Raw genomic sequence first — 25,022 nt, forward strand, 5'->3', positions numbered from 1 at the left:
TCTCTCTCTCTCTCTCTCTCTTCTCTCTCTCTCTCTCTCTACCTCTATCTCTCTCTCTCTCTCTCTCTCTCTCTGTCTCTCTCTCTCTTCCATCCCAGACCCCTGATCAAACTCAGCATCACATGGAGGAAGAACAGGGTTCTTGTCACCAGTGGTCTGAGTGACTTCAACCGCAGACTGACCATTATCGGCCCTGTGGTCAGTGACTCAGGGTTCTACGAGTGTGAGGCGGTCCTCCGCAGCAGCAGTGTGCCTTCTGTCAACGCTGGGGCCTACCTACATGTTCAAGGTAGGAATATATCTGGGACCTACCTACATGTTCAAGGTAGGAATATATCTGGGACCTACCTACATGTTCAAGGTAAGAATATATCTGGGACCTACCTACATGTTCAAGGTAGGAATATATCTGGGACCTACCTACATGTTCAAGGTAAGAATATATCTGGGGCCTACCTACATGTTCAAGGTAAGAATATATCTGGGGCCTACCTACATGTTCAAGGTAAGAATATATCTGGGGCCTACCTACATGTTCAAGGTAAGAATATATCTGGGGCCTACCTACATGTTCAAGGTAAGAATATATCTGGGGCCTACCTACATGTTCAAGGTAAGAATATATCTGGGGCCTACCTACATGTTCAAGGTAAGAATATATCTGGGGCCTACCTACATGTTCAAGGTAAGAATATATCTGGGACCTACCTACATGTTCAAGGTAAGAATATATCTGGGGCCTACCTACATGTTCAAGGTAAGAATATATCTGGGGCCTAGGCCTACCTACATGTTCAAGGTCAGACTCTGTGACCTACCAAGGGCCTATTTACATGTACATGGTGATAATCTGGGGCCTTCTTACATGTACAAGGTATGCATTGGTTTAGTTTGATCTGTGTTCATGAATTTACGATCCACACTGATTCTAAATGGCCAAATCATATCTTGAGAAAATGTGTGTTGCGTAAATCATGCAATGTGTGAGACCTTTAGTAGATTTTGTACTCGTCAAGGTTTTTATTTGATCCAGCTTTCTGACCCATACCATACCATATCTCTCTCTCCTTCAGAGCCTCCCCAGTTTGTGAAGGAACCAGAGAAACACATCACTGCTGAGATGGAGAAAGTGGTGGATATCCCCTGCCAGGCACGAGGTGAGACGTGCACATGTCTGTGTATCTGTGTGTATGTATATGCATTCATATGTGTCCATATGGACGCACATGTATGAGTTCAGAGCATGATCACATGTGTATCTGTATGTGTCTATGTTTGTGCATCTATGACCCCACATGTCTCCACATATGCAGGTATGAGTGTGTTTGATTATAAATTATGTCCCCACATGTCCACATATACAGTACAAAAGTGTGTTTACCACTTTCCCAGTATATAACGACCTCTCTCCCTCCTCTAGGTGTGCCTCAGCCAGACATTGTGTGGTATAAGGATGCTGTGCCCATCAGTCCAGTGAAGACCCCCAGGTACAGGGTGTTGGTGGGGGGCAGTCTGCAGGTCAACGGCCTTCTGCCCGACGACACAGGAATGTTCCAGTGTTTCGCCCGGAACCTGGCAGGAGAGGTGCAGACCAACACCTACCTTGCTGTCACTAGTGAGTATACCTGCTATTATTTTGATTCTGTCTTTTACTCTGAATACAACTCTTTTTACTTGCGTTCCCTTTACTCATTCTGTCTACCTACATCATACCACTTAACTGAACCCTGCTATCAGAATGAAGGAATATTTCAGTCAGTGCATCCCTCCCTCTCTCTACCTGTAGCACCATCCTCTTATCTGTCTCAGCCTACCTAGTTTATTGCCGCTCTCCCTAGCCCTCCCTGTTCTATATCCCTTTGCCCCGTACCACTTTCTCTAATGCTCTTTCTTTACCTTCCTCTTTTCCTCTCTCTCTGTCAGTTCTATGAGTGGCATGTTCTGATGTCATCTTCTAAGACTTTGATTAATCACCTGTTGTGAGCGGGGAAGGCTTTGTCGCCCTGTCTCTTCCCTTTTCCTTCAATCCCGCCCGCCCTCCCTCTCACTCTCTCTCTCTCTCTCTCTCTCTATCTCTCTCTCTCTATCTCTCTCTCTCTCTCTCTCTCTCTCTCTCTCTCTCTCTCTCTCTCTCTGGGTTGTGAGTGGGTGGTATGAAGGCAATGAAAGGTGGGTGACTGCTGTGTTCATCCTGGGAGTGTTAGTGCTACAAAGCGCTCGCTGAACACTGAGATCGAGGACAGCGAAAAAGTCTGCCACAGGCACAGCCATTAAATGTCAGGATGGGTTTGAAGATGAGTTCCTATTGAAGACGACTTCTTTCCCTCACCTCTCTGTAACCCTCTGCCTGCCTTTGTGCTTCCAATCAATGTGTGTGAAGGGGTGTGTGTGTGCCCGTGTACATGTGCATGTTTGACTGTCTTTTTTCCACTCAAAAAAAGACCTGCACCGTACCTTGTCTCTTATCAGTATGTGTTGTCTGTGTATTCTCTAACCTCCTCTCTCTCCGGCTCCCGTGTGTGTGTGTGTGTGTGTGTGTGTGTGTGTGTGTGTGTGTGTGTGTGTGTGTGTGTGTGTGTGTGTGTGTGTGTGTGTGTGTGTGTGTGTGTGTACGTGCGTGTCTCCCCTCAGGCATCGCCCCTAACATCACAGCTGGGCCATCCGACAGCACGGTGATTGATGGCATGTCAATCATCCTCCACTGTGAAACATCAGGAGCCCCCAGACCGGCCATCACCTGGCAGAAAGGTCAGACTCTCTCCACTGCACCCCTCCACCAGGCAAACACTATGTCATAGGGGAGAAGCAGACATTCACAATATGTTTTTTCCCATTATGATTGAACAATGGACTTAACCAGAACGGAGCAGTCCAATCATAACATTACTCAACTATCTGCAAAAGGCTGGATGAATGCACAGTATCTCCCATGGTACCAGTCTATCTAGCTCATGCAGACTAATACCATCCATTAGTTTATTACGTTTTTTATTTAACCTTTATTTAAGCAGAGAGTCATATTGAGACGCAGGTCTCTTTTGCAAATGAACCCTGCAGAATTATTAAATAAACACATTGAATACGAAATGAAATCAATAAATAGTAACAATCAATCAGTTAACCCAAACAGTTTCCCCAGCTTCCCCTACATTTTCCCAACCCATCAAGACATCAGAAGTCAATTACAAAAACCGGTATGAGTGTCCCCAGTGAACTGTGTGTATCTCTGTGCGTGTTTCACTCTCTCTCTCTCTCTCTCCCCCAGGTGAGCGTGTCCTGGCCAGTGGTTCTGTCCAGCTGCCCAGGTTCACCCTGCTGGAGTCAGGCAGCCTTCTCATCTCCCCCTCCCACTTACCAGACGCTGGCACATACACCTGCATGGCCAGCAACTCCCGGGGCATAGACGAGGCTGCTGCTGACCTGTTGGTGTGGGGTGAGTGTGTGTGTGTAGGTGGGTGGGTGGAGGGAGTGTCTTGCGCACTGCGTCGGTACCTGGGGGAGACTCACTAAATCTTGCACATTTTGATGATGTCACATAGCAGACTATTATCTGATTGGTTGATGGACTTGATCCAGGGACAACATGTGACTTGATCCAGGGACAAAATGTGCCACTTGGAGAAATCAGAATATGCAGCACTGCATCCTTCCCTTTCTATAGTGTGTGTATAAGTGTGCTCATGCATCCCTTCTCTCTCTCTCCTATAGCTCGTACCCGTATCAACACCCCCCCTCAGGACCAGAGTGTCATCAAAGGCACCAAGGCCATCATGACCTGTGGAGTTACACACGACCCCAGTGTCACCGTCAGGTAGGAGATCACACACACACACACACAAACACACACACACACACACACAATGCACCCACCCACACACACACACACACACACACAGAGAGAGAGACACATAGAGACACAGAGTAGTGCTGAGCGATTAACCAAAATGTTGCTTATTTTTCAGTTTTAAACAACTAATTGACAACATCGTTCAATTATTTGAATTCCATTTTGTCCGTTTTTTTTTCTGTGAGCTTAATGCGCACATTGCACAGTGTCTCTAAAGATAAATCTGTGCGATCTAGTAGGGAGTTGTAGTTTCCAACAGGCTAATATTCTACATAGTTTAGCGCAAAACTACAATGAGTTTTGCGTCATTAACTACAATGACCATAAATCATTGCACTCCTACTTGTCCGGTCTGTGTGTTTCTTTTATGCCTGCTACGTTAGGTTAGTGTCAGGCAGACACGGAGAGAAGAGACAGAAGAATGCACGATCGAGAGAGATCGAGAGCAGTTGTTTCGCGAGGTATCTCTACCTGAAAATACATGGTCTAAGTGATTGATAGTTGGTATTCAGCAGTCATAAAATTATGCCTTATTTACTTTGAAGAACTACTAAAATAGTGATTTTGTCAGACAGCATAGGCAGCAGCTCTAAAGAGATGAGATGATGACTTGGAATGAAATAATAAAGTTATCAAATAAAACAAATGTAATACATACAACAACTGAAATATTTTATTAAAGTAAAGTAATGTGAATAAATGGTTAATAAGTGATAAGCAGTAATGGGCAGTCACTACCATCATGGGACTTTTATTAATTGTTTTATTCTGTGTTGTTACAGCATTCAACCCACATAATGCACAGTGCATCTACAAAAAAATAAAATAGAAAATAGAAAACCATTAGATTTTAAAAAATTATCAAACCGAAATACAACCGACCTCAAAAACCACTAATCGCTCAGAGCCACACAAAGCACTTTATACAGACACACACACGCACACTTTTCTCCAACCTTACATACAACAGTGCACACTAACAATGCACAAAATGACAAGGTCACAGAGGCCCGAGCTTACACCTGCTGTGCATGTCAAGAAGCAACACACATACAGCACCTTGCCACTGGTCCTACAGCAACACCACAGTCTAAATATATTGAGCTGTGTGCTGTAGGTCACTAATACAAAGTATAGTCAAGTTCAATGGCTGTCAATATTCAGCTCTCGCTCTCGATCTCTCTATGCCTTAATGAGTGTGTGTGTTTGTGTGTGCGCTTTGCATTTGAGCAGGTCATTTGTGATGTGTTTGAATCAGTCTTTTGATATGCTAGTGTCAGAGACAGTGTTTTCCTGCCCGGTATCCTGCTGTTGTGCTTGGCTACAGTCATAAAGTGGGAGAGATGAAAGGAGCCTATTATAGCCCTGGACTTAATGAAGAGGGAACCGTCAGGGGGATTCTTCAGATTTTTCTGACACACACACACACTGCAGCAATTAGTACCCCACTTTGTGTGTGTGTGTGTGCGAGTGTGTCTGTGTGTGGATGTGATAGTGTGATAGTTTGTAGCAGAGAGAGAGCGCGCAAGAGTGAACATATTGATTGATGCTTAGGAACGACACACTTCAAAAAAGCACAAAGTGGTTCAGATGATCTTCTATTGTATGTGGACAGCCCTTCAAATTAGTGGGTTCGGCTATTTCAGCCACACCCGTTGCTAAAATCGAGCACACCGCCATGCAATCTCCATAGACAAACGTTTGCAGTAGAATGGCCTTACTGAAGAGCTAAGTGACTTTCAACATGGCACCGTCAAAGGATGTCACCTTTCCAACAAGTCAGTTCGTAAAATGTCTGCCCTTCTAGAGCTGCCCTGGTCAACTGTAAGTGCTGTTATTGTGAAGTCGAAACGTCTAGAGCAACAACGGCTCAGCCGCGAAGTGGTAGGCCACACAAGCTCACTGAACGAGACCGCCGAGTGCTGAAGTGTGTAGCAGGTGTCCACATACCTTTGGTCATGTAGTGTATGTATGTACGTTATTTTCCGTGTAGTTGACTATGGTAACTAACGTCCTAACTAACTGTGTGTTATACTGTAGGTATGTATGGGAGAAGGAGGGCTCGGTCATCAACGCCCAGTCCATCCCTCGTATCCGGCTGGACCCTGATGGTACTCTCCACATCTCCCAGACCTGGTCAGGTGACATCGGGACCTACACCTGTAGGGTCACCTCCGTAGGGGGCAACGACTCACGCAGCGCACACCTCCGAGTCAGGTAACACCATCGACATCTCTCTCTTTCCCTCTTTATCATCCTCTTGTTTTCTCTCTCTCTCGTTCATGCTCATCCTGTCGTGAACAAGAGATACTGTGTTTGTTCTCTGTTCTCCTCGTTGTGGCCTTTTTGAAATTCTCTCTAAATCTCTTGTTCTCTTTTTAACACAAGCACACACGGACGCAAAAATACTTCTGTTCTCTTTCAACATTTTCTAACTTTCTGACTTTTTGCACACCTCACCTTTTTTTGCCACCTCTGACGCATTTTCAGACTGTCAACTTGTCCCTCAGCTCACCTCTCTCCCCATTCTCACCTCTGAAGACAGTGAAGTTTAGCCCCGGAGACACACACTCACCTCTCCTGTCTCTCACCTGTTTCAACCCACTCCTGTCCAGTAGCGGTGTGTGGGTAAAATCACTGGGGAAGCCCCCCGCCCCAAATAAGCCATATTACAACCTATGTTTTGATAATTGCGTTGTTTGCTCTATAACCTGTTCATTCATATGCGTTGCTACAGTGATAGATTGTTTTATCACAAAACTGGATAGCAACCTCTGTCCAGTGAAGTCCACAAACCATATTGCATGTACAGTAACAGACAGTTACATGACCTACAGCATGGTCAAGCAAGTTAATGTTTCCAACATTTTCAGACCACTAAACAACTATTGATTTAGAACCACAGAGAGTTGCGGCAAGTCGCAAAGAAAACAGGAGCTGCCTCCACTATTCCAGCACCATTTCAACATAATCAAATCCCCTCTGCTTAGTCTAATATAGTGACAACTAAAAGATACCAAAAACAATTAAGTCCAATCAACATAAGCTAAATATGTTGTGGCTGTCCACGATTCTGATTTATGTGTGTGTGTGTGTGTGTGTGTGTGTGTGTGTGTGTGTGTGTGTGTGTGTGTGTGTGTGCGTGCGCGTGCAAGTAGAAAAACATGTTGACTCACCCTACTTGTAGAGAAACGCCAATGTCCTCTCTTTCATGTTGACGAAACGGTCTATCACGCTTTTAGTTTTTGTTGTCCTAGGCTACCTGGCTAAAATGCTTGCTCGCTAGCCTAACTTCCATTCATGGGCAACGTTAGCTAGTTAACATTAGCCTTCTATATCTAGCTACATATTGAACTTCCATCTTCTCAGGCCAGGGGCACAACAATGTATTAATTAATTGTTGGATCAGAATCGCTGTTATAATCATTGGCCAGTATGGAGAATTAAGTCAAACCAAATCCCTATCTCCATCCATGTCTAATTTAGGAAAGGGCCAATTTTAGCTAGCTGGCTAGCTAGCCGCCGGAGATGCAACAATTCAAGTGTTTCTGTCAATGACGTATGCTCTCAATGTGATTTGATAGGAGTGACGCCAAAATCCAAGCTGGCTTCTCTTGACACTTTTCTTTGGTGCGCCAGGACCATTCACAGTTGAGCTTGCTCAGTTTAGATAAATGCTGATTGGCTAATTTATGTATCCTTTTTTATCAAGGGAGGCCAAATGCTCGCTGGCTTCACTTGCCTTAAATGCTATGGGTGGCAACAAACAACGTTTGGACCAGACAGCATCACATAGATGGCCTACACGTAGCGAGACAGAGGGGACGCTGTTTCGCTCGCTCGGATGCTTTCTCCTGTGATATACATTCCGCCTCTTGCGAATTGAAGGAAAATTATGAAACACAGAGAGACGAAGATAAATAATTGTATGTAAAAAATAGATATATTTTGGGGAAGCCTGGCTTCCCTTGGTATCCATGAATACACGCCACTGCTCCTGTCTTTCTATCTCTCTTTTCTTCTTTACCCTTCTCTCCTAGGTTCCCATAATGATGGATTTTGAGTAATTCTTACCTTTAAGAATTTATTAGAAAAACTCATGCAGTCATTTCTTCTCTGTCTGCCCGTCTGTCTGATGAACTCTCTGGCTATCTGTCTATCTCCCCCTCACAGGCAGCTGCCCTATGCTCCAGAGAACCCTGTGTCTCTGCTGAGCTCCTCAGAGAAGAGGGCCATCAACCTGTCCTGGGCCAAGCCATTTGACGGGAACAGCCCCCTAATTCACTACGTTCTGGAGGTCTCCGAGAACAGTGAGTGATCTCAGGTGGACACCTGCCTGACGACTCAGCCTGAATTTAATCTGCCATCCTAGAAGTCGTTGTGTGACTTCAAAAAGGGGTGTTGTCCACAGCAAATTCATCAGCGATTGGATCGTCTCTAACAATTCTAACCAATCAGATTTTCAAAGTTGATAACGTCATCATATAGGTTGGCTCTTCCCCAACCCATCGGTTAATGGGACCAATCAGAACGGTCAGAATGTGTTCGCATTCTAGAAATCGTACGGGAGGGAGGCAAATCCAGACTCATTGTGGAGAAGAAACGTCATATTGGCCGGAGCGATGTGGAAAGGTAGCCAGGCAAGGAGGAGCCAGGGAGGAAAGAAATTCGACTAGAGTAGGAGAAATGTAGAATGAGGAAAAAAAAACACTGTTAGTAGGAGGAATAGAATGAATAAGGATTAGATCAACCGCTGATTGTATGTGTCTGTTCTCTCTCCCTGTCCTAGACGCTCCCTGGGCTATCCTCCTGGCCAACATAGAGCCTGAGTCGACAGCAGTGACCGTCAGCGGGCTTATCCCAGCACGCTCCTACCAGTTCCGCCTGTGTGCCGTCAACGACGTGGGAAAGGGCCAGTTCAGCAAGGAGACTGACCGGTGAGTGGATAAATGAATGAACAATTGTGTGAGTGAGTTAGTTAGTGAGTAAGCGTGTACATGAGCATGGGCAAGCAAGTGAGGGTCCTCAGAGGATCCTTCACTCCCCTCCAAAGCCCCTTATGTCCTGCCATCCAATGATAACAGCCCACTCAGTCTCCCAGACAACAAGTGTGTGATCCCCTGTCCCAGTACACATTGTCCATGGTGTGTGTTTGTGCGTGTGTGTGTTTATCTGCTGAAGGAACAGTATTTGAGTCGATGCAGCCAGACACACGCCACCACCTCACTCACTCAGAGAGGGATTTGGGGGTATCCCGGGAGAGTGTGGAGATCAGGTTGGCTTCACTAGCCTGAGTCACTTTTGAGAATGTACAGTGTGTCTCCTGTGACTCCTTTAAACCCCCCCCCCCCCCCCCCCCCCGCCCCCGCCCAATCCCTCAATGCTCTTCTGCATCCCATGTGGCACCCTATCCCCTGTATAGTGCACTACTTTTGACCAGGGCCCGTAATGCTCTGGTTAAAAGTAGTGCAATATGTAGGGAATAGGGGGCCATTTGGGACGACACCATCCTCTTACACCGGCTAGCTAGTCACGCCAGCTCAAATGCGAACTGTTGGATCCCCAGCCTTCTCCAGCTGAGAGGAGAGCCAAAGGGCACTCCTGCCCGACAGCGCAGGGGTTCACACCGAGCACTTTGTGCTTCCGTTTGATCTCAACTCCGCCTCGCTTCAGAAGTGTCGTACAGTATCTCTCTCTGGGCTCTTTGGTTTTGACAGGGTAAGAATAAACTGTAGGGTTTTACTGTATTTAATTGATTGAGCATCATCTGACTGGTGCATTGTGGTATTAGCCTTTTCCCTCTCTGTGTAGGTACCTTATGTTTCCATCAGTAGGGAATCTTTTAGGAAAGGCGTAATGATGTTTTTTCCAGAGCTTAAATAGGTAGATAGGATGAATGGACACATGCTGAGAGGCAATGAAAGACAAATAGGTTATGACAGAGACAGTGCTTTTCATAGTTGTAGAGAGACACAGTTCATTGCCAGATCAACAAATCAACCGGGACAGCATAAAATGCAGTCTTAGGAGGATTGAAATCTATGTTTGGCGTGACCTTCCTCCTTGGACAGATAAACATCCGTCTTTCTTTCCCTAATTTCTCTCTGTATCTGTATCTCTCTCTTGTTCCCTACTTTATCTCTATATCTCTCCTCTCTGCAGTGTGTCTCTACCAGAGGAACCTCCCAGTGCTCCTCCCCAGAACGTGATCGCCAGCGGCCGCACCAACCAGTCCATCATGATCCAGTGGCAGCCCCCACCAGAGAGCCACCAGAACGGGGTCCTCAGAGGCTACAGCGTCCGGTAAGAACACACCCCCATGGGATAACAGGATGAGTTGGCTGCTATAACCCTCCCTGGTTCTCTGAATTAAGGATGAGAGTTGTTATGCTGTATGATAGCACATAACATAAGAACTCATGTTCAAATTGAAGTAAAACCACTGACTGTGGTCAAATGTGAGAGAAAGAGTAATTTTGGGAGTAGGTCTACTGTTGTAGCTCTCTGGCAGTTTATCAATAAGGATGAACTCAGTTTACAGTAGGTTTGTAGCTGGTTGTGTCATGGTGTAGACCCAAATAAGGTGGCAGGCATTCTGTAGATATTCCAATCCATTAGAGGTAGAGCCAGTGTTGTCATCGTCATCTGCTCACTCTGGCGAGTGTTGTAGACTAGTGCTCTGTCTCCCCCTACTGTAGATGTTATGTACTACCGTCCCTGGTATGAACACTGGCACTGTGTCTCAGGTACCGTGATACAAAAATGCAAGAGTTGAATGTCTTGTTCTCCAACTAAGAATCCGTTTGTGCTCAATTTCTGCACCCTAGATGGCCTTGTAGCTACAATCGACTCAGACTAGACTGTGTCTTCTCATGTATCGTCTAACAGGTCTGCCTATGGAGTACCAGAGTAAGAACATCTCCAAACCAGACCAGACTAACCTCTCTTCTCTCCTCCCTCTCTCTCCTCCCTCTCTCTATTCTCTCCTCCCCCTCTCTCTCCTCTCAGATATCGTCTGACAGGTCTTCCAGTGGACTACCAGAGTAAGAACATCTCCAAACCAGATGTGACCAACCTTCTCCTGGAGGACCTGATCATCTGGACCAACTATGAGATCGAGGTGGCGGCCTACAACTGGGCGGGGCTAGGAACCTTCAGCCACAAGGTTACTGAGTGGACGCTGCAGGGAGGTGAGTGATACTGGATACTCGCTGCTCATTGGTCCTTATGATTGTCAGTCAGATGTGAGCTGGAATAGTCTCTGCTCATTGGTCCTCATGCTTGTCAGTCAGATGTGAGCTGGAATAGTCTCTGCTCATTGGTCCTTATGCTTGTCAGTCAGATACATACTTAGATAACATGGAAAATAAATTGAATGGAAAGTATTGTACCTGTGTAATTGTTACCTTTTTATACCTATTTAATGACTTGACGCATAAATGAACTTGTCAAGTCAGTATCCATGTCTATTTTGAGGATATAAGGATGATGTTCAACAGGGATAGTTTCTTGATACAGTTCATGTAGAAGGCAGCACAGTCAGTACTGGTACAAAAACGTGGAGTTAGCACCTGTGTCAAATGGTATTGAAGTCTTGCTGAATACATTGATTACTTTCTGAATACAGGTATGTCTTCCTATTGAATCCTCTGTAAGCTCTGTATAGTACATTACATTACACTACCTTGGCAGTAGATTAAAAGTTTGAGGCCACAGATGCAACGTGAAAGCAGGAAGGTTACAGTGTTGTAATGTGTCCCGAGCCTCGAGATAGAAGAAGAAAAAGAAGAAAGTGAAGGTGTGAAGAAGTTAATATGGCTGCCCTTGCCCTTGCCCTGCAGAATCAAAAGCAATACCTGGGATATAGACACATACTGTAAATTCTGCCAGCCAAGGCTGTCCAATCTATAAGGTGTTTAGTTTAGTCTCATGTTCTCTCTATCCATTCCTCTCACCTCTCTCTCTCTCTCTCTCTCTCTCTGATTGTCTCTCTCTGATTCTCTCTCTCTCTCCCTCTCTCTCTCTCTCTCTCTCTCTCTCTCTCTCTCTCTCTCTCTCTCTCTCTCTCTCTCTCTCTCTCTCTCTCTCTTTGATTCTCTCTTCTCCTTTTTTCTCACTTATCTTCCTCAGTGCCGACTATAGCCCCCAGTAACGTTCAGGCGGAGGCTGTCAACTCCACGACCATCCGTATCACCTGGGCCGCCCCTAACCCTCAGTTCATCAACGGGATCAACCAGGGATATAAGGTGAGGGACATCATAAGACACAAGTCACCATGTCACTAAGGGCAGTACCATCTAATGGGTGATAGACACAAGTCACCATGTCACTAAGGGCAATACCATTTAATGGGTGATAGAACTATGACTGCAAGGTTAGAGACACTAGACAGCCTGTCATTAGGGGCAGTCTCATCGATCAACTAGGTGATAGAATGGTACAGGCTGGTACATGTCTCATACTGTGTCACAAGGGGAAAGAGAACTGCCCAAGGGGAGACAGATATGCCACTACTAACCATTGTGAAAGATGGCTTCCAATTTGTCATTTGTTTCTTTGACTTTCATCTTCTGAGCATTTTACCAGCTATCTATCTATCTTGTGGCTAACTAGATCTGGAAGTTGTTTGTTCAATCTCTCCTGCTCATCAAATAAAATAAAATAAAATAAAATTGTATTGGTCACATGCGCCGAATACAACAGGTGCAGACATCACAGTGAAATGCTTACTTACAGCCCTTAACCAACAGTGCATTTATTTTTAACAAAAAAGTAAAATTAAAACAACAACAAAAAAAGTGTTGAGAAAAAAAAGAGCAGAAGTAAAATAAAATAACAGTAGGGAGGCTATATATACAGGGGGGTACCGTTGCAGAGTCAATGTGCGGGGGCACCGGCTAGTTGAGGTAATATGTACATGTGGGTAGAGTTAAAGTGACTATGCATAAATAATTAACAGAGTAGCAGCAGCGTAAAAAGGATGGGGTGGGGGGGCAGTGCAAATAGTCCGGGTAGCCATGATTAGCTGTTCAGGAGTCTTATGGCTTGGGGGTAGAAGCTGTTGAGAAGTCTTTTGGACCTAGACTTGGCACTCCGGTACCGCTTGCCATGCGGTAGCAGAGAGAACAGTCTATGACTAGGGTGGCTGGAGTCTTTTACAATTTTGAGGGCCTTCCTCTGACACCGCCTGGTATAGAGGTCCTGGATGGCAGGAAGCTTGGCCCCAGTGATGTACTGGGCCGTACGCATTACCCTCTGTGGTGCCTTGCGGTCGGAGGCCAAGCAGTTGCCATACCAGGCGGTGATGCAACCAGTCAGGATGCTCTCGATGGTGCAGCTGTAGAATTTTTTGAGGATCTGAGGACCCATGCCAAATGTTTTCAGTCTCCTGAGGGGGAATAGGCTTTGTCGTGCCCTCTTCACGACTGTCTTGGTGTGTTTGGACCATGATAGTTCGTTGGTGATGTGGACACCAAGGAACTTGAAGCTCTCAACCTGTTCCACTACAGCCCCGTCGATGAGAATGGGGGCGTGCTCAGTCCTCTTTTTTTTCCTGTAGTCCACAATCATCTCCTTTGTCTTGGTCACGTTGAGGGAGAGGTTGTTGTCCTGGCACCACACGGCCAGGTCTCTGACCTCCTCCCTATAGGCTGTCTCATCGTTGTCGGTGATCAGGCCTACCACTGTTGTGTCGTCGGCAAACTTAATGATGGTGTTGGAGTCGTGCCTGGCCATGCAGTCATGGGTGAACAGAGAGTACAGGAGGGGACTGAGCACGCACCCCTGAGGGGCCCCCGTGTTGAGGATCAGTGTGGCAGATGTGTTGTTACCTACCCTTACCACCTGGGGGCGGCCCGTCAGGAAGTCCAGGATCCAGTTGCAGAGGGAGGTGTTTAGTCCCAGGATCCTTAGCTTAGTGATGAGCTTAGAGGGCACTATGGTGTTGAATGCTGAGCTGTAGTCAATGAATAGCATGTGTGGAGTGCAATAGAGATTGCATCATCTGTGGATCTGTTGGGGCGGTATGCAAATTGGAGTGGGTCTAGGGTTTCTGGGATAATGCTGTTGATGTGAGCCATGACCAGCCTTTCAAAGCACTTCATGGCTACAGACGTCAGTGCTACGGGTCGGTAGTCATTTAGGCAGGTTATCTTAGAGTCCTTGGGCACGGGGACTATGGTGGTCTGCTTGAAACATGTTGGTATTACAGACTCAGTCAGGGACATGTTGAAAATGTCAGTGAAGACACTTGCCAGTTGGTCAGCACATGCTCGGAGTACACGTCCTGGTAATCCGTCTGGCCCTGCGGCCTTGTGAATGTTGACCTGCTTAAAAGTCTTACTCACATCGGCTACGGAGAGCGTGATCACATAGTCATCCGGAACAGCTGGTGCTCTCATGCATGCTTCAGTGTTGCTTGCCTCGAAGCGAGCATAGAAGTGGTTTAGCTCGTCTGGTAGGCTTGTGTCACTGGGCAGCTCACGGCTGTGCTTCCCTTTGTAGTCTGTAATAGTTTTCAAGCCCTGCCACATCCGACGAGCGTCAGAGCCAGTGTAGTACGATTCAATCTTAGTCCTGTATTGACTCTTTGCCTGTTTGATGGTTTGTCGGAGGGCATAGCGGGATTTCTTATAAGCGTCCGGGTTAGAGTCCCGTTCCTTGAAAGCGGAAGCTCTACCCTTTAGCTCAGTGCGGATGTTTCCTGTAATCCATGGCTTCTGGTTGGGGTATGTACGTACGATCACTGTGGGGACGACATCATCGATGCACTTATTGATGAAGCCAGTGACTGATGTGGTGTACTCCTCAATGCTGTCTGAAGAATCCCGGAACATATTCCAGTCTGTGCTAGCAAAACAGTCCTGTAGCTTAGCATCTGCGTCATCTGACCACTTTTTTATTAACCGAGTCACTGGTGCTTCCTGCTTTAGTTTTTGCTTATAAGCAGGAATCAGGAGGATAGAGTTATGGTCAGATTTGCCAAATGGAGGGCGAGGGAGAGCTTTGTATGCGTCTCTGTGTGTGGAGTAAACGTGGTCTAGAGTTTTTTTTCCTCTGGTTGCACATTTAACATGCTGGTAGAAATTAGGTAGAACGGATTTAAGTTTCCCTCCATTAAAGTCCCTGGCCACTAGGAGCGCTGCATCTGGATGAGCGTTTTCCTGTTGATTTATGGCCTTGTACAACTCATTCAGTGCAATCTTAATGCCAGCATTGGTTTGTGGTGGTAAATAGACAGCTATGAAAAATATAGATGAAAACTCTCTTGGTAAATAGTGTGGTCTACAGCTTATCATAAGATACTCTACCTCAGGCGAGCAAAACCTAGAGACTTCCTTAGTATTTGATTTTGTGCACCAGCTGTTGTTTACAAATATACACAGACCGCCACCCCTTGTCTTACCGGAGTCAGCCGTTCTATCCTGCCGATGTAGCGTATAGCCCGCTAGCTGTATGTTATCAATGTCGTCGTTCAGCCACGACTCGGTGAAACATAAGATATTACAGTTTTTAATGTCCCGTTGGTAGGATAACCGTAGTCTTAAATCATCCAATTTATTTTCAAATGATTGAACGTTGGCTAATAGGATTGATGGAAGAGGCAGTTTACTCGCTCGCCGTCGGATCCTTACAAGGCACCCCGATCTATGTCCACGATATCTCTGTCTCTTCCTCACGCGAATGACGGGGATTTGGGCCTTGTCGGGTGTCTGTATGATATCCTTCGCGGCCGCCTCGTTGAAGAAAAAATCTTCGTCCAATACGAGGTGAGTAATCGCTGTCCTGATATCCAGAAGCTCTTTTTGGTTATAAGAGATGATGGCAGAAACATTATGTACAAAATAAATTACAAATAACGCGGAAAAACACACATAATAGTACAATTGGTTAGAGGGCTGTAAAACGGCAGCCATCTTCTCCGGCGCTGTTAGTCTCATACTGTTAAGGAAGCTGGTTTTGTTAACTGTCATTTACAGATGTACTTGATAGGATCATAATGAGATGTATGGAGAATGACTGTTTAGAATCAGCTGTACTAGAACTTCATTCTATAGTAAGTCTTTGAGATGTGATGACACATGCATTGTGTTTCTCCCAGGAGAGTTCACTTAGCAGGAAATCTCAGGGGTCACTATTAAACTCTCTCTGACTGCAGGGGCTGTCCCAAGAGAGAGGTTACTGGGAGGTAGGGTGGGAGGGAGGGAGGGAGGGAGGGGGAGAGAGAGAAAGAGAGAGAGAGAGAGAGAGAGAGAGAGAGAGAGAGAGAGTGATGTTTACTGTTTATTTCTGATTGTTTATTTCCCTTTTGTTTATTATCTATTTCACTTGCTTTGGCAATTTAAACATATGTTTCCCATGCCAATAAAGCCCTTTGAATTGAACATTGAATTTAGAGAGAGAGAGAGATCTAATTAAAATAAAAAGTAATCAAGAAATGTTTAAACGAATCCAATTAACCACCCAAATAGTACTGTAACAGTATGGTAGTAGGTGCACCAGTTTGAGTGTATCAAGAACTGCAACGCTGCTGGGTTATTCACGCTCAACAGTTTCCTGTGTGTATCAAGAATGGTCCACCACCCAAAGGACATCCAGCCAACTTGACACAGCTGTGGGAAGCATTGGAGTTAACATGGACCAGCATCCCCGGGAAATGCTTTCGACACCTTGTAGAGTCCTTGCCCCGACGAATTGAGGCTGTTCTGAGGGCAAAAGTGGGTGCAACTCAATATCAGGAAGGTGTTCCTAATGTTTTGTACACTCAGTGTATATACACCGGATGAATTTACACAAGATATACAAAAAAATGATATGTACAGTAGTAGATATATTAGAGTGAGCTATGTCAAGAATCCAGTATATAAATAAATACAGTGGGGAAAAAAAGTATTTAGTCAGCCACCAATTGTGCAAGTTCTCCCACTTAAAAAGATGAGAGAGGCCTGTAACTTTCATCATAGGTACACGTCAACTATGACAGACAAATTGAGAATTTTTTTCCCAGAAAATCACATTGTAGGATTTTTAATGAATTTATTTGCAAATTATGGTGGAAAATAAGTATTTGGTCACCTACAAACAAGCAAGATTTCTGGCTCTCACAGACCTGTAACTTCTTCTTTAAGAGGCTCCTCTGTCCTCCACTCGTTACCTGTATTAATGGCACCTGTTTGAACTTGTTATCAGTATAAAAGACACCTGTCCACAACCTCAAACAGTCACACTCCAAACTCCACTATGGCCAAGACCAAAGAGCTGTCAAAGGACACCAGAAACAAAATTGTAGACCTGCACCAGGCTGGGAAGACTGAATCTGCAATAGGTAAGCAGCTTGGTTTGATGAAATCAACTGTGGGAGCAATTATTAGGAAATGGAAGACATACAAGACCACTGATAATCTCCCTCGATCTGGGGCTCCACGCAAGATCTCACCCCGTGGGGTCAAAATGATCACAAGAACGGTGAGCAAAAATCCCAGAACCACACGGGGGGACCTAGTGAATGACCTGCAGAGAGCTGGGACCAAAGTAACAAAGCCTACCATCAGTAACACACTACGCCGCCAGGGACTCAAATCCTGCAGTGCCAGACGTGTCCCCCTGCTTAAGCCAGTACATGTCCAGACCCGTCTGAAGTTTGCTAGAGTGCATTTGGATGATCCAGAAGAGGATTGGGAGAATGTCATATGGTCAGATAAAAGCAAAATATAACTTTTTGGTAAAAACTCAACTCGTCGTGTTTGGAGGACAAAGAATGCTGAGTTGCATCCAAAGAACACCATACCTACTGTGAAGCATGGGGGTGGAAACATCATGCTTTGGGGCTGTTTTTCTGCAAAGGGACCAGGACGACTGATCCGTGTAAAGGAAAGAATGAATGGGGCCATGTATCGTGAGATTTTGAGTGAAAACCTCCTTCCATCAGCAAGGGCAATGAAGATGAAACGTGGCTGGGTCTTTCAGCATGACAATGATCCCAAACACACCGCCCGGGCAACGAAGGAGTGGCTTCGTAAGAAGCATTTCAAGGTCCTGGAGTGGCCTAGCCAGTCTCCAGATCTCGACCCCATAGAAAATCTTTGGAGGGAGTTGAAAGTCTGTGTTGCCCAGCGACAGCCCCAAAACATAAATAAATAAATAAATTGGTCATTTAGCAGACGCTCTTATCCAGAGCGACTTACAGGAGCAATTAGGGTTAAGTGCCTTGCTCAAGGGCACATCGACAGATTTTTCACCTAGTCGGCTCGAACATCACTGCTCTAGAGGAGATCTGCATGGAGGAATGGGCCAAAATACCAGCAACAGTGTGTGAAAACCTTGTGAAGACTTACAGAAAATGTTTGACCTGTGTCATTGCCAACAAGGGGTATATAACAAAGTATTGAGAAACTTTTGTTATTGACCAAATACTTATTTCCCACCATAATTTGCAAATAAATTCATAAAAATCCTACAATGTGATTTTCTGGATTTTTGTTTCTCATTTTGTCTGTCATAGTTGACGTGTACCTATGATGAAAATGACAGGCCTCTCTCATCTTTTTAAGTGGGAGAACTTGCACAATTGGTGGCTGACTAAATACTTTTTTTCCCCACTGTATGCTGTGTGTATAAACAGTGTAACTAAAATTCAATGTACAGTAGTAGAAATATTAGAATGAGCTATGTCGAGAATACAGTATTTAAATACACAGTGTGAAATGGGAAGTGTCCAGTGGTTTAATGCCTCTATAACATGGGGCAGCAGCATTGGATGTGTGTGTGTGTGTGTGTGTGTTTAACTATTCTTGTGGGGGCCAGAAGTCCCAACAAGAATAGTAAACTAACAGAAATTTGACCAACTGGGGACATTTTTTTAGTCCCCACGAGGTCAAATGCTATTTCTAGGGGGTTTAGGGTTAAAGTTAGTGTTAGGGTTAGAATTACGTTAAGGGTTAGGGTTAGGAGCTAGGGTTCGTTTTAGGGTTAGGGTTAGGAGCTAGGGTTAGGTTTAGGGTTAGGGTTAAGGTTAGGTTTTTGGGTTAAGGCTAGGGTTAGGGTTAAGGTTAGGGTTAGGGTAAGGGTAAGAGTATGGGTTAGGTTTAGGGTTAGGGGTTAGGGAAAATAGGATTTTGAATGGGACTGAATTGTGTGTCCCCGTGAGGTTAGCTGTACAAGACTGTGTGTGTATGTGTGTGTGTGTGTGTGTGTGTGTGTGTGTGTGTGTGTGTGTGTTTGTGTGTGTGTGTGTGTGTGTGTGTGTGTGTGTGTATGGGTCGTTCCACGAAATGCCTTTTGCGTCCTTTGATATTTTAAGTAGAAATTGTGCACCAATATTGAATTTTAAAATCATTTTAAATGAAGTGCGCTATAGACCACATGGAGAATTCAATAAATCTGATTTTTTTATATGAATAAAGGCTTGCTAAAGGCCTAGTTATTTTGCTGCTTTGACAGTCATTTCTGAAGATTATTATTTACATTCCATGTGATTAGTGATGAATTTGCGTCTGTCCCTCATTTTAAGGTAAACCCTGAAATGCCAACAATTTACCCCTTTAAAATAGTTTACCATTCCACCAAGTTAAATGATTCACAGCAGGTGACATCGTTTGGGTCTTCTGAACAGCATGGTGGAAAAGGAAGTAAGTATTCTCTCTCTTTTTGGTCTATTTATAATTGTTTTATCATCTTTGACTGAGATGGTCGCGCTCAACACCTCAACCCTGTTCGCTCAATTAATGTTAGGAAAACTTGAATTTAATTAAACTTTCATTATGTGTGGAACATAAGTATAATTCCTCATTTCATGAACACCATGTGTTCCCATGCTCTTCACCACATGAGGAGTAATGGTTGATCTTCACCTAAAACCTCAAGCCTGTTATCGTCAACCTGTTAGCGACTCAACAGTTTGATATTATATGGGAGTTTACTTGTACAAGGGATACTTAAACAATGAGCAAATGTTGGATTTATAATAAAAAAAAGTTTTTAAATAATAGTTAGAAAGTTACATAAGTGTTCATAACAGGGTTGACAGACAGTGTGGTAAAAGTGCATATAAAATGCTCTTAGTTCACATTATTTTAATGCCTGAGATGGGAAAAATAGTTTTTCCATAGGCTAAACATTTCCTCCATGCAATTGAATGTTGAAAGAAGAGATATTTTAAAGTTCATTTCGTAAAAGTTTGCATGTCCAAAAGGCACTAATTTTGTGGAACGAGTGAGTGAGCATCACCTGGTAGATGGCTAGTGGTGACTGTTCAACAGTCTGATGGCCTGGAGATAGAAGCTGTTTTTCAGTCCCAGCTTTGACGTGCCTGTATTGTCTCCGTCTGTCAGACGGTAGCCGAGTGAACAGTCCGTGGCTCGGGTGACTAAGGTTCTTAATGATCTTATTGGCCTTCCTTTGACACTGAGTGCTGTAAATGTCCTGGAGGGCAGGCAGTGTGCCCCCGGTGATGGCGCACCACCCTCTGGAGAGCCATGTGGTTGAAGGTGGTGCAGTTGCGGATATATGTGATGCAGCCTGACTGAATGCTCTCAATCGTGCATCTGTAGAAGTTTGAGAGGGTCTTAGGGGGAGATGGAGATGGAGGGAGAGAGAGAGAGAGACTGGGGCAGAGTGGATATCACTATTTCCCAGAGACAAACTCTACTTACAGCCTGGGAACCAAGATAGAAATAGACCCAACAGATTTGCCATGGGTAGTATTTATCTAAACACCTTATTGACCACTCAGGACATTAACTCTCATTCTGTGATGTGTGTGCAATCCCTCTACATTAGACCTGCTATACACCGCAGCTAAAATCTCTCTTTTTCATAATTTTTCTCTCTCTCTGTGCACTCATTCCAGCCCTGCCTTCCAGTGCTTACTCAATGGCAGAATATGTTTAGAGTGACGCTAACCATTCATATGATAGTTATGATGCTACATGACAACCCAGAGTAGGTCAACAGCACATGAAAGGGAGGAGAGTTGGTTTAAACAATATGTGAACATGATTAGACTTGGAGAGTAAATGTTCTATTTAGATAACATTTGTGGGGGAAATTGTGGGCAATAAAATAGTTAATGTGGTAACTGGTGCTTCACAATATCAAATTGAGGGCTAAATGTAAAACCAGTCGTTCTTCCTTCTCTGTTCCCATTTCCCATTCTGCTAGCTGTTGGCATGGGAGCCAGGTCAGGAAGATGAGGTCACCATGGTTACAGTGAGACCTAACTTCCAGGATAGTGTGCATGTGGGCTACGTGACAGGGCTGAAGAAGTTCAGAGAGTACTACACCTCTGTGCTTTGTTTCACTACGCCTGGGGATGGACCTCGCAGCCCTGCTAAAGGCCTGAGGACACATGAAGACAGTGAGTTCAAAATGCGTGCGCACGCACGCACTCACACACACACACACACACACTCACACTCACACTCACACTCACACTCACACTCACACACATAAACACACACACACACTGTTGAATGGACATGGCCAATCATACTGAAACATGCCCACTGGGTCAAATATATTATTCAGCACAGCCTAACAGCCTAGTTCTACAGCTCTAATGAATGCGTAGGCTACATTTGGGTTTCTGCACACATTCACACATAATTGGGACACATTTTCTCAAGAGATAATTGGTTGGCCATACTGTACTAGGCCTCTACTTGTCATTACTGCTCAGTGTAAAAGCCCATAAACAGACCTATTAAATTACACATAATAAACATAGTTTGCTATTTAAGACATCTATGTAATTATGAATGCCATTGAGATCCATGGGATCCATTGTGTTATCGTTCTCATCATAATAACCACTGTGCCCTCCTCTCTAGCTCCTGGGGCTGTGGGTCACCTGAGCTTCACAGATATCCTGGATACTTCTCTCAAAGTGAGCTGGAGAGAACCTGGAGAGAAGAATGGAGTCCTCACAGGTACGCCACGCAAAAGACATTAGAGATGAAGAAGATGACCCACTTCATGTTAAGAGTTGTCTTTATTCTCAATGGATCTGACCACCCATACACATCCCTCTGTTCATCAATGTCCTATGTTTCTCTTCTATTAGGCTCAGTTCATATTTGTTTAAAAAAAAAACTCTACACAAATAATATTGTGTTTATTGATGAATTTGATTGATTCTCTGTTCCAGGCTACCGTATCTCATGGGAGGAGTTTAACCGCACCAACACACGGGTGACCCACTACCTCCCCAACGTGACCCTGGAGTACCGCGTCACAGGGCTGACTGCCCTCACAACCTACACCATCGAGGTGGCCGGCATGACCTCCAAGGGCCAGGGACAACTGTCCTCCTCCACCATCTCTTCTGGAGTACCTCCAGGTCAGTACCCAACCAGTCCCTAACCCTACCCCGTTATCCCTAACCCCAGCCAGGGGAAAACTGTCCTCCTCCACCATCTCTTCTGGAGTGCCTCCAAGTCAGTACTACCGACACATGACTCCCACAGTCCCTTGTGAGTCCCAAAAGGCCCCTTATTTACTTTATAGTGCACTACATTTAGATGCAGCCCTGACCATATCAGATGCAGCCCTGACTGAGCTCAGCCAGAGTGCTAGCTGGTATCCTGATTGCTAGCCTCAGCATCACTAACCCTCCTCAGTCCATGTCCAGGCCTTACCCAAAACTTGTCCGCTACTCCCAGAACCCAGCCTCCAGCGGGCTGCCCGGTCACCCCAGTCACTTCCATCCCAAAACTTCCCTAACCTCTCACCATTTCTACAGAATCCTGACTGACAGTAACTGTGTGTGTCGGTCTTGCTCCAGACACTATGAAACCGTACCCCAATCAGTCAGGCAGGCAGAACTGTGACAGACAGAGAGCCATAAAGTATGAGACTACACCAGACCAGGGGACTTACTTCTCCACTTCAAAACAGATTTTAATACACTTCACCCAGAAACCCGGCCAAAAGTAAGAGCCCATCGAGACCATTTAGGATAATTCCAGTTTACGATTTCCTATTAAAACATGCTACAGTGTATTATAAAAATACAATACTTCCAGTCAATTATTATTGCACCGGCGGCTCCCCCAGACACTATACTATATGTCTTTCAGAGCTGTCAAATAAAAAGACCCATTCTATCGAGGGCTACATTTAGTAAGATATAGAGCTATGGTTATCGTTCCCAGAATGGTGATTACTATGGCTATAGCTCTACGCATCCACCCTAGAGATCTCTCTCTGTGTTTTTGTCTGAATAACCAGTCATGCTAATGATTTAAATGTGCTGATTTTACTATTCTGGTCATATAGTCTATAGTCCATTTCATTATGAGCCAGTAGACCCACTCCATCACCTTGAAGAGTTGGCCCCTTTCACTATACAGTGCCCTATGGTGTGCTTGTGTATCAGGCTTGCATCCCAAATGGCACTCGTATTAGTGCACTGCTTTTGACCAGGTCCCGTAGGGCTCTGGCCAGAGGTAGTGCACTATAAAGGGAATAGGGTGCGATTTGGCATGATGCCTTGTGCAAAGGTGAGGTCTGTTGTTTTACTTGTAAGCAGAGTTTATGTATTGGTGTATTGGTACGACATTATGAAAAGGGATTAAATGAAGGCGACTGAACTAAATCACCATAGTGGTTGCCTGGCAATTAGTCACGCTTGTCATTTCACATAAGAACTATGCAGAGAACGAGTGCAGCAGCTCACTGCTTTTTCCTAGATCCCATCTAGTCCTGCTGATCTGAAAAGTTTTGTTTACTCTTATCTGAGAACTTTGAGTGGAGTGAAGCGAAACTCTCATGAGAACGAGATAATTCAAAAGCATTGGCTCATCTCCGGTGCAATATCAATTTTAGAGCACAAGGGTGCACTGTCACTCAGTAATATATTTCCCTGTAGGCAACTTTTATAAGACTCCGGAGCACAGATATGAGAACTGAGATCCAAGCCTGAATAATCCTATTGATACTTTTCATTTAGAAAGACTTATTGGAGAACTAAGTTAATCTTTAATTTGTGAATATAGTAGATGCATAGTTCTGAAAACAATACTTCCTAAACCAGTAAGGATTTAAAAGATAGAGAGATATAATGTAGAAAACCTAATTCATTTTTTTTTAAGCATTACATTAGGCATAGAGACGACTGTATTATGTTTTCTGCCCCACTCATGACTTACAACTCTTTACTGTATTAAAGGCCCTGTCTGACCCTCTCTGTTCCTTCCCTTTCTCCCTGTATTATTCCCTCCTTTCATATGGAAAATACGGTATGTGTTAAAACTCTCCCTCTCTCTCTCTCTCTTTCTTTCTTTCTTTCTGTTTCTCTCACATTTTCTCTTTCTTTATTTTTCTCTCTCATTTTCTCTCTTTCTCTCTCATTCTCTCTCTCTCTCTCTCTCTCTCTCTCTCTCTCTCTCTCTCTCTCTCTCTCTCTCTCTCTCTCTGTCTCTCTCTCTCTGTCTCTCTGTCTCTCTCTCTCTCTCTCTCTGTCTCTCTCTCTCTCTCTCTCTCTCTCTCTCTCTCTCTCTCTCTGTCTCTGTCTGTGTAGAGCTGCCTGGTCCTCCCACCAACTTGGCCATCTCCAACATCGGCCCTCGATCCATCACCCTCCAGTTCAAACCCGGCTATGATGGAAAGACCTCCATCTCTCGCTGGCAGGTAGAGGCCCAGGTAAGAAGGTCTTCTTCCCCAGAGAGAGGAGCTCATCCTGGCCTTAAAGTCTCTGACCGCTCCCCTCTGATCTGTGACCCACATCGACTATGAGTCCCAAATGGCACCCTATTACCTATATACTGCACGACTTATAGGGTGCCATTTGGGATGCAGCCTATATCATGTTGTGTTGTGTGTTGTTGTTGTGTTTAGGTCAGTGTGATAGGAGACAATGAGGACTGGGTGATTGTTCACCAGCTGCCCAACGAGCCTGATGCCCGCTCCATGGAGGTGCCAGGACTCAACCCATACACCTTCTACAGGTAAGCTACTATATACCCACTTTCTACAGGTAGGCTACTATATACCCCTACACCTTTGACAGGTACTATACTTAACTCCTATACCTTGACCCCTACCCATTCTAGATGTGTGAGGCCCACCTACCCCCAATTTAACACAGCCTTAACTCTATTCTATTCTATTTGTAGAACCCTGTGTTTTTCCTGACCATGTAACCTGGCCACAAAAAACTCTTATGGAATCCTATGGATCA

General features: G+C 44.8%; 1 protein-coding gene across 1 annotated transcript in view; it reads left to right on the top strand.

Annotated features, from left to right (window-relative positions):
* Positions 1-1,073: 1,073 nt before the first annotated feature.
* Positions 1,074-25,022, top strand: part of LOC311100843 (protein sidekick-2-like) — an 80,505-nt gene continuing 56,556 nt past the window's right edge. Inside the window, exons 1-16 of the mRNA XM_084141819.1 lie at positions 1,074-1,157; positions 1,421-1,615; positions 2,632-2,748; positions 3,266-3,433; positions 3,709-3,811; positions 5,888-6,064; positions 8,021-8,157; positions 8,637-8,784; positions 10,010-10,150; positions 10,856-11,037; positions 11,978-12,093; positions 21,005-21,200; positions 21,673-21,771; positions 21,990-22,181; positions 24,363-24,484; positions 24,680-24,789. Of these exons, the coding sequence (XP_083997945.1) occupies positions 1,121-1,157; positions 1,421-1,615; positions 2,632-2,748; positions 3,266-3,433; positions 3,709-3,811; positions 5,888-6,064; positions 8,021-8,157; positions 8,637-8,784; positions 10,010-10,150; positions 10,856-11,037; positions 11,978-12,093; positions 21,005-21,200; positions 21,673-21,771; positions 21,990-22,181; positions 24,363-24,484; positions 24,680-24,789 (2,240 nt within the window). The 5' untranslated portion in view covers positions 1,074-1,120. The remainder of the gene's footprint in view (positions 1,158-1,420; positions 1,616-2,631; positions 2,749-3,265; positions 3,434-3,708; positions 3,812-5,887; positions 6,065-8,020; positions 8,158-8,636; positions 8,785-10,009; positions 10,151-10,855; positions 11,038-11,977; positions 12,094-21,004; positions 21,201-21,672; positions 21,772-21,989; positions 22,182-24,362; positions 24,485-24,679; positions 24,790-25,022) is intronic.

The sequence above is a fragment of the Coregonus lavaretus genome (assembly GCF_964263955.1).
Source record: "Coregonus lavaretus genome assembly, chromosome: 25".
NCBI classification, from domain to species: Eukaryota; Metazoa; Chordata; class Actinopteri; order Salmoniformes; family Salmonidae; genus Coregonus; species Coregonus lavaretus.